Source organism: Symphodus melops (assembly GCF_947650265.1).
Source record: "Symphodus melops genome assembly, chromosome: 13".
Taxonomy (NCBI): Eukaryota; Metazoa; Chordata; class Actinopteri; order Labriformes; family Labridae; genus Symphodus; species Symphodus melops.
The window spans coordinates 15,716,834-15,733,405 of NC_136703.1; the positions used below are offsets into that span (position 1 = coordinate 15,716,834).

The following is a 16,572-nucleotide window of genomic DNA, read 5'->3' on the forward strand; positions in this document are numbered from 1 at the left end:
AAGTGGGGACTCAAGTGGCTCCTTCTTTCTCACACACTTCTGCACTGAAAGGGTTTGAAATATTCTCCTCATGATGCTGCAATGTGGGTTTTGTTTTCCTGGTCTTCAGTTGTCAGCCCCCTACTTAATTTCCTCTTATAGAGCTGAAACATTCACTGCCCACATTCAGCGACTCTTCTGCTTTTATTAATACGCTCGTTTGCCCTCTCCATGAATCTACGCAGAGGAGAAGGCTCGAGTGCAACACAGACAGCATCTATGCATGCACATATTAATAGATGCTTGTTTCATAAACTCTTTTTTTTTAAACTTTGTGCGTATTTAAGGCATATTGTGGCCTGGAGGATTTTATTGTGGCGTGCCTCATCTCATGTCCCGGTGACTCAGAAGCCCAAATATGTCACGCCCATATAATGCAACTTTGTGCAATGAGCAAAATGAAGGGTATGGAGAACGCAGCCCTTGTTCTGTTTGCCTTCAGCAAGTTACAACGAAAAGGAATTAGAGATTCAATGGAAAACAAAGTGACATTAGGGATATACAGTAGCTGTTTGGAGTTGTCATGGAATGTGAAATATTTTAAAAGACACCAAGAGAAGCATAAGAAGACTTCCAGTGATCGTTTTTTACAATATCACAAATCAGTTTGAGAAGTTCATAAGAAGTGTCGTTTTTCTACAGTAGACCACAGTCAAAGAAAAATTGCGGGTCACCTTGATTTGCGGAAAATTAGAATATTTGTTTCATCTTGTATATTTGAAACACATTGACTTAGATATCATTTATAATGCAGAAAGTGTGCAATGTGTTTTATTTAAATAGTATCATCTGGTCGGATTGCTCTCCGTTTTTCCAATTCTAGTAAAGTGTACAGTTTTTTCATCCTCCACCTAGCACAAATTTCAAGCACAGCTTTTGCGTCATATAAAAAAAAAACTGCTTCTGTTGAGGATCTTTGTAGCAGCTTCTGTCAACAAATGACAGCCTGTGTTGCCAGTGGAAGAATAACTAAAAATGTACCTGGACAGAGAAGAGAAAGAAAAAAAAAAACGGGTGAAAGGCAAAGGAGGGGAAATCTTGGAGAAATGCAGCAATAACATGAGAGAAGAAATAAAAGGGCACAGAAAGAGAAAATTATTTCACGGTGCCTGGATGCACTGACAGGAAAGCACTGCATTGTGGGTACTCTTGGCCTGGGGGAAACCACTGGAGCAGAAGGACAGAGATGGGAGAATCTGTGCAGTGCCACTGCACACATACCCACAGATTATGCATCAGATTTGTATCAGTGGTACACAAGCAGCACAGTACACCAGCCCCCAGATTTATTTGACCCTGCTGACGTGCTCCCTTGTGTTGTAAGATAATATCATTCTCTTAAATCCTGTTAAGCAGCAAACTGAATAAAGAATATCTTATCACTTCATTGGTTGCTGATGAGCAGTAATGACGATTTTGCTCATCAGATCGGGGGATGTCTGCAAGCATGATTTTATGTAATAGAGTCAGATGGGAGGAGAGATGTAGGCTGGAATGCAAATTTAGCGTGGGCCGGTTAGGGCCAGTTTTCACTGCCCTGCGCTCCAGTGAGCTGTAGACTTGTGAATACGCTAATACACTAACTTAACAGGACAGGCTGATGACATCACACGTCACGGGCCCTGCAGACATCTCTGGAGTCACAATGTTAACGTGTGTGTGCAGACTGGCGCGCGTGTGCACAGAGTTTGTGGTCACATCCTGAGCCACGTGCAGTGAGTCGGCTGCAGTAACACACAGACATAAGACTCAGGTCAGACCATAGGCATCTGTTTCCTTCATGTGTATCCGGACTACGCAGATTAAGCTATATATATCACTGCAGGTGGACATTATTGATGAATTATGAATACAATTCAGTGCTTCTAATGAACATAGTCATTTTTATTATTTTTTTAGAATCTAATCCATTACGCCTAAATATCTTCTCTGGGATATTTTATCAACAGGAGACAAAAATCACATGAACCAATCACTGTGTTGATTACTATATAATACCCCAGACCTCCCTTGGTATGCCAGTCAATGGGGGGAAAAGACATCTGCATGTTTGAGGGATATATCATCTAGACAAATTCCCATTAGCTTTGTGAAATATTGTTCATTACAGCCTGCTAGAAATGTGTATTTTGTAACCATATGATATTGGTGCCATGTTTATAAAAGTTAAATAGGATCACCACTGGGGTGAAATATGTATCTACATCTCTGACCTTTTTTTTTTTTTTTAAGTCTGCAAGATTACAGAAAATCAGTTTTCAACATGATGTTTAGCTTGTATTTTTTTCGGAATGTAATGTCCCCCTCGCTGAGCACTATGCATTATTTCGTGTAAATTAGAACCCGATTGATATGAGATCATTGGGGCCAATATCGATATTGGACAGATCAGATTCTGATAAGTTTGCCGATATCTGTAAAATCTATGTCTGATCTGTAGATATTGATATAGATTTAAATATACACGATTATAAACAAATCAAGATCAAATAAAGTTATCAAACACTTAAAAACATATATATATATATATATATACACATAATGAAGACAAGATGTTCACTTGCAGTCTATACAGCAGACTCGCACAGAGAACTGCTGTAATACAATAAAAATCAAATGAAATGCTTTTTGACTGGTGAATAAATCTTGTATTATTGGCACATATCTGTGATAAAAGTAGCCGATACCAATAGTCATATGATCATATCGTTCAATATTATCGGCTGGCTGATTGATTGGTCTGGTTCTACTGTAAATATTATGATATACTTACATAAACATACAAAAACTTTTTTTCCCCTAAACCTCCTCTTTTAAAAATATGTTCTCCATTTGAGGTCCATTGTTCCCTTTTATTTTATATAATACATATTGATGCACTGGACTACCACGAGAAATCAGCATGAAATCACAAATAAGACTCCAAAACTGCGAATCTAACAGTTTTTGTCGGTGTTTGCAGATCATTCCCGACGTATAAACCTGGAGAGTCATAGAAAAACAACAAGGCAGAGTCCAGGTTTTGTTGTTGTTGTTTTTTTCTTTCTTTTAGTTTGTTTCATTATTGCTTCAGCGAATTTCCCATCTTCTCTTCGTATGTCAGAAAAATATCCTTTAAGAAAAAAACACATTTTTCCTCTTCAAAACTAGAACACATGATTAGGCACAAACTCTTAAAATCTCTATAAATATGTGCATACGGTAAACATCTCCCAAAAAACACGCACTCGAGAAATGTTAAAACACTGACACAAACACTCATTATTTTTCTCTTTCGCTCACATTAAGGATGCAGAAAACTTGACAAAATGTAACAGACAGCAGCTGCCTACTATGAGTTTTCAGAATTACCTCCAAAGATAACCAAACTCTGAATGATATATATTTTTTTCCTAAATAGAGATTTACTATTAGACCTACAAACACACTATTATAAATATATATCATTTTGTTCATATCTGTTATGCATTTCTCAGAAAAAATGTAATTGATTCCTTTTAGATTCTTTGGCCTGTCCTTTGAACCCGCATAAAGTAAAAGGATTCTCCTCTTGTCAGTGCATAGTCAAATACCTATGGAAGTTAGCTACCCAAGTCTCAGAGAGGAGATGAACAAACACACATGTAAATAGTCCCACACTCTCCTTTTTCTCCCAAACACACACACGGCATTCAGAGAGGATCAGGTTAAAGGGTTGAGGCCCAGCTTTTAAGTCAAGGGTTCATGTCATCAACACTTAAGCAATAGCATTCTCCAGAGGTTCCTTCTCATCAGCTGTGTTGTGATCCTTCCCCCGCGCTGCTGCCAACTCCTCGTTCTTCTTTAGCTCCCGCTGGTATTTGGCCATGATCGCGGCGTAGGCACAGCCGTACACTGCTGCAGCCAGCATCATCAGCAAAACGATCCCACACACAACACCCGTGATGATCACTGTGGCGATCGCGTGGCGCAGGTTGACAGGCCGTGGCCTCTGCTTAGGTTCACACTCTGGCAAACTCCCTCCTCCTCCTCCTCCGCCTCCTCCTCCAACACCATAACCCTCCCCGATCACCATGGGGACGTGGAGAGCGTGGCTGGAGGGATGAGCATGGTTACCATGGGTGTGGCCTCGCAGCATCCTCTCTGACTCCAGGTGGTGTATGTTTGCAAACAGGTAATGGTAGCTTGTGGTCATGCAGGCGTGAAAGAGCTGGTAGGGGACTTTCTGCAAGTCTCTGTCCTTCATGTCTTCTGGCTGTGAGCAAAGCACCTCATCCACTACTCCACCTTTGAATTAGAGATAAATATTGTCGTTAGATCAGAGAGGAGTGGAAAAAACAAAAGAAGGTGTGGCAGGTTGAATGGATGGGGGATGGGAGGAATACAACCCTCAATTTTGAGTGCATTACCTGCTGTCAAATACATGCTTTCTTTCATGGCAGATTTCTACAGAGAAAGCCAAATTATAATCATTATAGCTGAGTTTGAACAAGAATGGACGGCACACACTCTTTAAATTGCACTGTATTAGCGAACAGTTCAATAACCTAAAATAAAGCATTGACTTGATCTCTTTAGCTGCACTCCGTTTGACCTGTGAATGCCTTTATTATTCTCGTTGTTGTTTTTCATGTTAAACTGTGTTCTTCTCTGCCTGCCTGCCTGCCTGCCTGTGTAACCACTGGCTTCCATTAGGCACACATCCTTGTATCATGGTCCATTGTTCTGTTTTGCAGTAATTAGAATTCACAGCCTCGAAGACGAAAGCAGTGTCAGAGTAACATGGGCATGTAGGCGGACCAAGCGAACCTAGCTTTCACTGTACAGTGCTTATTTGTTATCTAATGCTGGGGTCGGTCTAGCGAAGAAAATTATGTAGTTGGCAATTTAACTCTCAATCGGATGAATAAAATCTCTTCCTGCTGCAGTAGAGTTCATTACTGTGGTCATAAAGGCAGCGGCAAATAATGCCTAAGATCAACATCATTCAGGAGATTGTTATGGCAGCATTTTTTACCAAGCTTTAAGGTCAGACAATGTGAGAGGCCAGCAATCACAATAAGGACTCTACTTAAAAAACAAAACAACGTCTTGACTGTGACATTATCTACTTTGGGTTTGACATGTATGTGGTCACCAGTGATTTAGGCAGAAATGGGAAAACAGGGGGTGCAAAAAAAAATACAGGGGGTGCAAATTTTTTTCAGTGTCACTAACGGCGGCGCGGCGGTTATGTGCTCCCTAACACACTAGTTTTGAAGAAAACTGAATAAGTCTCTAAATGGTGCATTCTGTTCAATAAGATGCATTGTTACACGTTTTAGTTTTCACATTTTAGTTTTCCCAAGCTTCATAATGTTGATTTACTGTACAGCCCCTACCCTGACACACCCCATCATCATTTGACTGCAACTCACTTGGTTCATGTTGTCTAAGCCCTTTGTTGGCCCACTGCTTCTATCTGCACTTTCTTTAAAAAACAAACAACAAACACATAAATTCATAATATAATATTGTGTCATCCAGTAATAATAGATCCCTAGACCTTGATAAGTCAATCATCTGGAGCTAAACCCTGCAGTCCGTTGATTGGTTGAAAGAGTCGTCACTTCCTGTGTTACGTTGGTAAACAAAACTCCACCGTGTTTAAACCATTGACTGTAACACAGCTGATTGTTTACGTGTGTATTTCTCCTCGCCGCACACAGCCTTCTCTGAAACAAAGCTGGATTGAGTTCTTGTAATAAACAGTCACATGCCAATGACAAAGTGGATGAACTGCTGGATGTTTCCAGCGTTGGTTTTGTTTATGTAGCGTTTTTCTCTTTTGTTGGATTTATTAGTTAGCGGATAGCTGTTAGCGGTTAGCTGCTACCATCTGACGCTATTTACATAGCGGCTATCGTTATCCTGACATTCCGCCTACCAAATAGGGCACGGGTGGCACCGTACAGAAACCCGTGTAGTAAGCACGTCTATTAAATGTAGATTTTTGCACGGCCTAGGTCAAGCCGTGCAAAAATTTCAAGGCCGTGTTTTTTTAAAATAGGCCGTGCAAAAAGCGGCTTCGCGGCAGGCTACCTAAATCAGTGGTGGTCACCCTTAACATGGTTGTATAAAGCCAAAATAACCTGCAGCCTTTCTCCGGCCATACAGAGAATAACACACACAACACACACACACACACACACACACACACACACACACACACACACACACACACACAAATTCATTCCACCATCTTTAATAACTGGACAGAGCTTTAAGCCTGCCCTTATCTCCACTCTGTCAATCTCTCCATGCTCTAAATATATAAACATTACATCAATTTGGGGTTAGTGTATTTTAATCTCTAAAAGAGGCTCCTCTCGTATTGTGTAAACTGGCCGTGGAGTCCAGCTATTTCTATTCATATACACTACTGGGTCTGGGTTATTTACTTGTTTAGAAGGTCAATATTTCCATAAGTTTCTGAGATATTCCCCTAAGCAAGTACTTAATGCTGCTGGTGGTCTAACCTTTGAAGAGGTACGTCTCCAGCCAGAGTTTGAGGCCTATAAGCTGGCAGTCACACCTCCAGGGGTTGCCTCGTAGTGTGATGCTGTCCAGGCGGGTCAGGGCCTCCAACAAAGAGCGGTCCATTCTTGTTATTCTGTTGTGTGCTAGTCCCAAGTGGCTGAGGTTTGTCAAACTGTCTCCAATGGCTCCAGGCAAACCCCACAGGCTGGAGAAAAGGGACATAGCAGGGTTACAATAGGTGTTATGTGATCGAGTTAACAGAGTGTGAAGAAGAAACATAAAATATTGACAATGTTCCATTTTTCTGTCCTAACCTGTTGTGTGAGAGGTCAAGGTGTGAAAGGGAACGAATAGGTCCGAGCAACCGTTTGTCCAGCTCTTTTAGGCTGTTGTGGGCCAGGCTGAGGCGGTGTAGACTTCGTAGACCCAGCAGAGCAGTTGGTGAAACTGACGTTATAGAGTTATTAGACAGATCGAGAATGCGAACAAGCGCTATTTCTCGGAAAGCCATCGATCCCAGCCCCCTGATACGGTTATCTTGGAGGTAGAGTTCTTGGGTGTCTGGATGCAGTCGTCGAGGGATGTCATAGAGGCCTCGACCCCGGCAGTCCACAACTTTGGTGTTGCCATTGCAGCTACACTCCTTTGGACAGGCTTGTGATGACGTCAAGAGGGAGAGGAGGGCACAAAGCAGTACCACTGTGGAAACATGGGGACACAATATTAGATATGACATCTAAGTATTTGTCCACTAAAGAATAACATGTTCTACACTCATGTACATTCATACCACAGTCTGCAACTGCCATCAAAACCCTTCACTGAAGTTCATAAACTCCTTTGTCATAGAAGAGATACTAATAACAGCATCATGCAGTTATTAGTATGAGTAGTAGTATCAGTGTCTAATACATCAGTATCAGCAATTTGCAAGGTTGCCAAATTACGTACCAATATGATACTCCACCATATCAATTAGCCAACCAAAATGATCATGTAATTAAAAAAAATAGTAGCATCCCAAAGTAGCAATGAAAACCTGTCAGGAATGAGTTTAAAAAAAACAACAAAAAAAACCAATATCAAACATTTTCTCTTAATGGATTTGTACTTAGTTTTGTCAAATCCTCAAATCAATCATACGTGTTATCAGTCGGAAGAAACTGTTGCAGAACATCTATACTTAAAATTGGTCATTTGGTTTCTTGTAGAAACATTTCCTTTGACTGATAATTAACAAAGTAAACTTGTTTCTTATGCAGTATGCCAGCTCACACCTCCCACCCTCCCTTAGACAGTGGCCCTCCACTGTCGCCTCGTAACCCCTCACCCACACTCCACCCACACGTAAATCTATACACAGCAGAAATTGGGTGTCTGATTCCCTTTGAGATGACTACTCATGTCCATTTCTTGGGGAACGTTACAGCAGTATTTATAGCGCTGGCTGGACTAGCCTGCGGCTCTGTGAAATGAATCTCAGACTCAAGCCTGCTCATGTAACTAGCTCGCAAGTTACACATAGATCCTGGAAATATAGATAAACTGTAGATACTTTGTTTATTTTAACTGAAACATTGAGCATTTTCAGCCAATTTATCTTTTAAGTCTCTCAAAGGTTCTTCTTTATTGCACAGCATTTCCCTCAAACAATTTCAAGAATGATTTCTGGCAGAAGGAAAAACATGGAATGTTGATTTCATTGTCAGAGTATGATCTAATTGTTGTTATGATCCAACTTTATGCAACACAGTACTTCACTCACACAACTGCTGAGATTTCGTCTGCTGCTCCCAGACTAAATCTCAGCTGTTGGTTTGGTACATTGACAGTGTTGTTTCTATAAAATAATGTTGATCGCTTTAACAAAAAAAAAAAAAACATTAGAACATTACATTTTTTTAGATTAAGAGCTCTGCGAAGCCCTTTGCTAATTGCATCTTTGTGAGTTACGTGAGAGCGTGTGTATGGGAGGATGCATTCAATCACGTGTTCGACCATGTGTGCACACATTCATAAACATACTCATATATGTACAATGCATATAAGGAGACACATGATCAGTGAAGCGTTGTAACAGCAGCTCTGGAATCAGGTCAACACAGCAGAATGGCTCTTTGCTCTGATGTGTCCCTCCAGTCCAAAGTACACACAGGGAAGCTTTTAATGACATGCACACACAACCCACTGCAAGTGCAACCTTAATGTCAGCTTGGTACCGATGTCAATCACGCTCAGAGGGAAAATGTGCAGATATAAACAGCCTACTGTGTTCGTTAAACTTGAGTGTTGTAAATCAGAAAAAGTGCAGCCCAAGCTTTAGTATCATTCAGTTACACAACAGTGTACAGAACATAATAGCCTCGTTAACTGATAGCATCCCACTTAGCTATCAACAATTTACTAATATACACACACGCGCACACACACACACACACACACACACACACACGCACTCATGTTGATATTCTCCCATGTAATGCATCTCATACCTCTCATTTCTACCAGTTGTCCTTTGGCTGCTTTCATTCGATCTTCTTTTAACTCCCTTCTTGGATTCTAATGACCGTCATTGGTTGATGATCCATCTGTTAGTTTTAGACTAGTTGTCCTGGCTCTCATTGTTCATAGGTCACAGAAATACCAGAGGCCAAATCGGTAGCCGAAACCTGTGATGTCTTCAGGATCCTCAGTCCTGCCTTTACAGGCAAGAAACCCCATCAGAGCGTGCAGATCAGAGCGCAGAGCTTACTGCCAGCCAGGCAGCTAGTGTGGGAATCACTGGCAAATGGGAGCTCTGCCTCTCTCTCTCTTTCTCTCTCTCTCTCTCTCTCTCTCGCTCTATCTCTATATCTAGTCCTCTCACTATCTCTCAATCCTCTCTTTTTGTCCCTTTATTCTTCTTCATGCAGTTTCCATTCCCTTTTGTGCTCACTTGATTTTGTTTTACGTCTAATCCTCTCCTGAATCCAAATCAACAACCTGACCCCTCTCTCTCTCTCTCTCTCTCTCCTCCTGTTTTGCTCGCCCCGCTCTCTCAGCTCTCCCAGTTGTGTTTAGTGAGTTTGATGGTGTGTCATCTCCCAGCGGACAGCTGTATCTCTTAAATCACACGCACACATACACGTATGCCGACATTCACATTCCCTCCTTTCTCTCTGGCAAACGGCTTGAACAACAAGACAAAATTAGATCTGGATTGCAACGTGTCCACACAAAATACGCAAAACACTTCGACACACAGTGAGGATGCCCGTCACTGTGACATGCACTGAGGATATTATGCATGAGCCGTGGGTAGAAGGGCTGGCAGAACACGCCCCCAGCACAGCAACACAGAGAACGCAAGAATGCACACATACGCATGCACACATGCACACGGCAGGATATTAAGCTGTTGCAGGAAATTTGCATAGATTTTTTTTTCTTCTTTTTTATCTTTGCATGAAAATGGATTGACTGTTAAGCTTTTATCAGCTCGTGGGTCACATGGAGAAGAAGCAAAAAAAAAAACAAAGGAAGAGAGGGAAAGAGATTAATGGTCAAATCATTTATAACGATGAACGCTTACAAGCTGACCTTGGCCTGTCATACCCTCCTTTGGATTTGCCCTCCTGTCCATCCACATTTATATCCTTTCATCTGCTGAAGGGCATGACAATTATTTTCATTCTGTCATGTGCAGCGAGAACTGCAATCAATGAGTGTCACCGGCTCATATTTAAAAAAACGTATCGCAGTAATTGTGCCAAGATATCAGCCTCCAGCTATAAATTCATGCATCAATGTGCTGAAGATGTACACACCGAGGCCTGCACACCCTCACACTAACAGGCAAACTTGAGTGGTCATGTACACCTACATAAGAAAATAAGTCTATAAATGTGTGACGACGCCTCTGTGTTTGCTAAAAACCCATATGGTTGATGCGAACTGACAGCCTGTTGTGTTTGTGATGCAATGTCTAAAATTGTTAAGCATCAAGTTACAAAAGAGGAGAGAGGAAAAAAGCCCAACTATTCCTGCTCTTACCAGACATCATTTTTTATCATCATGTGCATCTCTGACGCATTTAAAACTTGAGGCATTACAGCCTTAAGGGCAAATTGCAAATGTGTTTTGCGTGCCTTGTGTGTTATCTCTTAAATATTTCTAAAGACTCGTTCAGAGGGCTTTTTGAAAAAATACTTTTCACAACAAACCCATTCTCTTAAATGGATTTTGCAACAGCAAATATCCATCCTTGAGTTTATCTTTACAACAGTGCACAGGAAGGAGAGGTCAGTGGAGTTCTTGTGGACGGATGGCGTCCTGAACAACAGCCCATGCTTTGAATGTTGCTCAGCATCCTAAAGCAGCCTGCCCCTGCAAAATCCATGACCACATTTGCATAAGTGTCCTCGAGGTGATTATCCGCCGTTGAGATTTGAATTTAAGCTTTAAAAACTTAAATCCACACCTACCCACTGTATGCTTGCCCTTGCTACTGTCTGTACACAAGCACATACACACACACACACGTGTAACCCCTAGTGCTGACAGTTGTACACCATCCTTGTTAGAATCTCAAGTACCTGTAGGATTTAAAGCGGTTGTCACCACTTCCTGCCTGGGATAGCGCTGATAGCAGATTGGCGATGTGCTGGATTTGGAGAGGATTTTATGTCTCCTCATCATTGGACTCATAAACCCAGCTCAGAGCATAAATATCCCCAAGTTCTTAAATCATACCTAGGGAAATTAAATGTTCCCCCCGTAGTGCAGAAAATTCCCGAGCATTAGTGAGACGGATTTGGGCTTTTTGTCTTTTCATACTGAGCCGACTCTCATTTAACAGCCAACATCAGTGCACCTGACATCTAATATCTCCTCTACTGCTCATATTGGATTTTTATTTCCATGAATTATTTCCCCTGCTGAACAGATATTCTATCTTGTATAATATTATTTGTTTCATTTTTTTTGCTTAAATTACAAACACACCATTCATATTTTAGACAAGGTGTGTTTTCACTGTCTTTTAATGTTTTGTTTTATTTGACTGTGTCACTTGTCAGAATACAGAATAGTAACATTCGACAGCTTAATTTCACCATCTCTGTCTTTCTTCCTTGCTCAGGCACTATTCATCCATTGTTAAAGCTTTTTTTTTTCAGACATGATGCTCCTGTATCTTTTATTATCTTAATGATGTATGTCCTCCCTGGTTTTGCACCATGTGTGTTTCCATTGCTGTTGCCCAGCATCTTAAATTAGCCCGTCCCCCTGAGTTTTCCATGTGGGTGTGGAAATGGTGGGCTGCTGAAAGGATCTGGCAAAGCTTATGACGGGATAATCTGCACCTGTTCCTCTGGGCAAGGGCTAAAACAGGCCACAGCAGTACCCCTCTGCACTTCCCAAATCATGCAAATGCAAAATTACACTGCAAGAAGTGCAAAGCCAGTGAAATGTTTCTCACTGATAAGTTAAATATTCTTGCTCAATAAGGCTATCCATCTATTTGGCACTTTGTGTAGCCAGGACTAAGATGCTCTTTAAATTGAGCAGGCATCGCATTTTCAGCAACAAAACAGGTTTGATGTTGGAACACAATACATTTTATTTTGTTGTCAAGAAAAGTGTTTTATTGCAGCCTGGATTCAACTTTGCCCAACACATCAACACATACTGCATTTGTTTTGTTTCTGGAGCATTTCACATGTATGCATGTATGAAGCTTCATCACTTTGTGTCTGCAAGATTCTTTCCTTGAGTTCCAGATTTTTTGCTGATTTTTAAACGTCTTTTCTTTATTTTTATACATTTCCCTACTTAATAAATGACATGCAGAGCATTTAATAATAATGATTATATAATTTTTTATTAGCTCAATATCAGCTAGATAAATTAAGTAAAAAGTTTGTCTGATAAGTGTATCTGTCTTATTTCAGCACAATTTACCACATTCAAAATCCAACCAATTTGATACCCTCATCTCTTCTTCATTTGGATGAAAATTGTATGTTTGCTCAGGGGAAGATTTGCAGAGCTCAAACGCATGGCCATCCCCCACTGAGACAAAGCTAGGGCCCTCTGAGTGTTAGTAGCAGGGGGTAGTGGGAGAAGAGGAAGATGCAGAGAGGGGCCTGTGGTGTTCAAGCTTGTGGTAAATGTGTCAATTTGTCCTTAATTAACTCTAAAATAAAAAAAATCTTTAATGTTTAATTTCGGGGCTGGTCAGATCTGTGCATCTAGGGACCTGCTGTGATAAAGTTTATGCAAGAAAGAGGTGTTCTGTATACCAGCTCTGGTAAAGAGCTGGTATACAACAGGGAGGACGACTGAGGAATTGAGGGGATTACGTTTGGTCACAGGGAAAGACGTCTGGCAGTGAAACTGCATTTGAAGTGTGGTCAGCTAAGCTGAGTGCAATATGTGTGCAGAAAGTACAGCATGCCATAAACACAGCCTTCCAGAAGATAAGGAAAATGGAAATGAAGTTATCGGGGTTTCATAAAAATATGCACTGTGCATTTATAATGGTCACCCTCTTGTCATTTGGACTACTGTAATAAAGAGCGTACTTGCACTTAAAATGTCCTCTTGTGAATGCATTATCTTTCTTTCAGCCGTTGGCATCCAGATGAAACTGGAGTTTTTCCAAAAGAAGTTCTGGACAGCCAGCAGACAGGTGTGTAAGCACAAATATGTGTCACATGTTGTATCTCCTTCATATTCAGCCACAACGTTGTTGCACATTTATTTCATAAATTATTAAAGTGACTTATTTTGGTACACCTTTTAATTTGAGAATCATTCTGGAAGATTATTGCAGCCGACAAAGCTGTGTTCTGTGTTCTCAACAAAACCATTATAATATTTGCTTAGATGACCAGTTTCAGTGTGCTGATGTCTTTATTTATTTATTTTTAATCTCACAGTGTGCAGCATTAGATGGAAAATGTTCCATAAGCTGTGATGATGAGGTTGGTCAGATTTTATATCCGTCAGAAAAATAAAAACAATGTGGTCTCTTTTACTCCTGACATTTGCTTTAACGCTTTGCTTTTCATTTATCAGGACATTAACTGCTACCTGATCGATAACAATGGCTTCGTTCTGGTTGCAGAGGACTATACTCTGGTAAGACATTAGATGCACATGAAGTAGCACACGGTAATGCACATGTAGAGCCGGAGTAAGGTAACAAAAAGGATGCATCAAAGTCAGGTTCAAAGACGTTTAAGTTGGTTATTTGGGGGGGGGTTTGCCTTTATCAGATTGGACAGCTTAAGATAGACAGTGAGACAGAAATATTGGGAGGAGAGAATGGAGGACGACATGCAGTAAAGGGCTGAGGTCAAATTAACAATTGCTGTGACAAGGACTTCAGCCTCTGTAGGCGCACATCATCCACTAATCCATTCCGGCCCCCACTTCTTTAAATTTTAGTTGAAGAAGGGCTATTTGCCAGAACCTACTAGCATGACATGAATAACACAATTGTGTTTGTGTCAAGTGTGAGTTCACAATTTATGTGGAAATCCAAATGTAACGTTTCATTCCATATATTTTGCTGTTATATAATTGTTTCCTGTGTCTCATGAATATTGTTTGGACTGCTCTCAAAGAGACGTGCTGCTGCCCTAGCAGATACCCTCTGCTTAGCCGTCACCAGACATGCTGTCACTCCAGCTTTGGCTCATCTATAAGCCAGTCCGCTGGCTGTCACTGCCCTTTCCTCGCTCTGCATGTTCTTTTCTCGTGCCTCTCATTCGTTGGCTCCTTTTCTTCATTTTTTTTTCCAATCGTCACTTGAAGGTGATCGAACATTTAAGGCCCACACTAGTAATGTTTTTTACTTGTTAGAACTTCTACTATCATAAGAAACAGAGAAAGATGAAGATACTAGCTCAAACATAGACATTTTGTATAACTTGTATCAATCTTATTTCTCAGACAGGGAAGTTTTTCGGCGAAGCAGAGGGAGCTGTAATGAGTAAGCTACTGCAGATGGGCTCTTTCAAGAGGTAAGTAACCTGTTTAAGTGTGGACTTCACTTGTTTGTATCTCTATAAATGAAGCAGCAACCTCCGCTGTTAAAAAATGTGCAAAATCCTGCAGTTGGTCGATGTGTCCACTTGAAGCTGGCTGCAGAAACCCCAGAATTCACACCCCCCCCATTTAAACAGAAAAGATTTTTTACAGTAGAAATAAACATTAAAAAAATCTGTCTGATTAGCTTATGTCACTAACGGCACACTCTGTACATGGGGAAGTTTCACTAACGGCACACTCTGTACATGGGGAAGTTTTTGATAACTCATCTATTGTGATTTTATGAAGGATATGTGTTATTCACAAGCAGGCTCGTAACTGACCGGAGTGACAGGCGGGCAATGAATGGCAGTTTGTCAGGAGGCTCCAGCTCCAAAATATGGTTAAGAGAGCCTTTCCAGCATGGCGACCACCATCGACAGGCTTCCAAAGCCCCCTGCTGTAACAAATGAGCGATGTCACTCAGGCTTCGTCCATTAATATTATGGTGTAATATTTATAGCGTAAATGTATGTGCATAACACCAGGAAGGCTACAGAATGAGAGCATGTCTGGCCTTGTGATGACAGCTCTTTACTTGGCCAATCGTGTTGAGCTTTTCAGCGCTGAACTCCGACCCCGAGCTCAGCAGAGTTCTCCATTTGGGGATTACAGCAAATCTTTTCCTGAAACGAAAGCATGAGGAGAAACTTGAAGTCCCATACGCACACACACACACACACACACACATCTAGACACATTCACACATACACTGCTTGTCATGGAGCTGTGTCTCCTGGAAAATGCCAGGAGCAGGGATTGGCGCCCTTCTCTGATTAAATTCAGATATGTAACCCAGGGGAATAACTTTCCTTGAATCAGCACTGATGCAGACCCAGACAGACACAAATTGTAGTTTGACTGTGGATTCAAACTGGTATGATATATAATTCATGGAGTCTTTAGATAACCTGAGTGCAAAGTCAACTTTACATTTAGAGTGCTCATCGTCTCACAGACCTGTATTCGACACCATATTTGGACCTTTTCCAAAAGTCCCTGCTGCTGTTTGGAAGTGGGTGAGAACATTTTAAAACAAAAATCAAAGTGACAAATCATCACACCAGCAGGCAGCTATTTATCAGAGGGACGAACTTCTAAAATCTGACAGCAGATGCTTTAAAGTCCTACAAACAGAGAAGCTTACAAGTGCTTTCGCTGCAACTGTAAAATCGTGTTATGATGGATTGTTTAAAAATAAGCGCAAAACATGATGAATGAAAAACATTTCTCAGGTCGATTAAGTAATAGAGCTTCTAGATCGTAGCATGAATGAATACTATCTGTCGTAACGCAGTGCCATCTCGGGGGAACGAATGCCTAAAACTACGGCGCAGTGTTTTGTCATGATTAAAAAGCAATAGAGGCGGCTTTTTAAGTGTAGCACTTAAAGTCGAAATAAGCCGCCGGCTTGGATTTATGAGTCAGCATCAAGGCTGCAGATGAAGACAAATGTTGACAAATTATTTTCTGTTTCTTTTGGATTATCCATCCTCATAAACAAGCAATAGAGAGAGAGATCAATAAAGAAAAGAGATGTTATGCTCCCATGCAAAAAAAAGAAAAGAAAAGAATGAATGGTTCGCTCACACGCCTATGCAGTAATTACACATCTGTGCAAACACACACACACACACACACACACACACACACACACACACTCACACACATATATGACATTGGTCTAAGTTTGCTGCTAACACCATTACTTGGCCCGGCTTAGTACTAATTGGTTCCTGGCGGTGTGTTATAGCTATGTGTCACTGTTGCTGTGACTTGAGGTTTGAACATCGCCCAGGGCTGTGGATAGACTGAACCCACTCACACATCAAACACACACACACACACACACACACACACACACACACACTAACACACAAAGTATCCTCAAGTATATAGGAACTTGTCCACAGGCTATGAGAGAGAGTCCAGTGTGTAGACGTCTGTGTACATAAGTGT

General features: G+C 41.1%; 2 protein-coding genes across 3 annotated transcripts in view; one reads left to right on the forward strand and one right to left on the reverse strand.

The window, feature by feature from the left end:
• The window catches only part of cacna2d3a (calcium channel, voltage-dependent, alpha 2/delta subunit 3a), a 104,869-nt gene that overhangs the window by 77,080 nt on the left and 11,217 nt on the right, over positions 1 to 16,572 (forward strand). For both annotated transcript variants that reach the window (XM_079358685.1, XM_079358686.1), the window contains 4 exons: positions 13,146 to 13,207; positions 13,458 to 13,502; positions 13,597 to 13,659; positions 14,476 to 14,546. In XM_079358685.1, the coding sequence (XP_079214811.1) occupies positions 13,146 to 13,207; positions 13,458 to 13,502; positions 13,597 to 13,659; positions 14,476 to 14,546 (241 nt within the window). The remainder of the gene's footprint in view (positions 1 to 13,145; positions 13,208 to 13,457; positions 13,503 to 13,596; positions 13,660 to 14,475; positions 14,547 to 16,572) is intronic.
• lrtm1 (leucine rich repeats and transmembrane domains 1) lies at positions 5 to 12,074 on the reverse strand. Its single transcript, XM_079358687.1, has 4 exons — positions 9,030 to 12,074; positions 6,852 to 7,236; positions 6,537 to 6,742; positions 5 to 4,305 (listed from the first exon to the last, which is right to left on the reverse strand). The coding sequence occupies exons 1-4, from the start codon at positions 9,064 to 9,066 to the stop codon at positions 3,776 to 3,778; spliced, it is 1,158 nt and encodes a 385-aa protein (XP_079214813.1). The 5' UTR covers positions 9,067 to 12,074; the 3' UTR covers positions 5 to 3,775.

What these genes read in the sequence shown, in the direction of transcription:
- lrtm1 (XM_079358687.1), bottom strand. Translation starts at nt 9,066, where the DNA reads ATGAAAGCAGCCAAAGGACAACTGGTAGAAATGAGAG. An exon ending in ACAACTGGTAGAAATGAGAG is followed by an intron (nt 7,237 to 9,029) that starts GTATGAGATGCA and finishes ATGTTTCCACAG; the next exon opens with TGGTACTGCTTTGTGCCCTC. An exon ending in GGAGACGTACCTCTTCAAAG is followed by an intron (nt 4,306 to 6,536) that starts GTTAGACCACCA and finishes TCTAATTCAAAG; the next exon opens with GTGGAGTAGTGGATGAGGTG.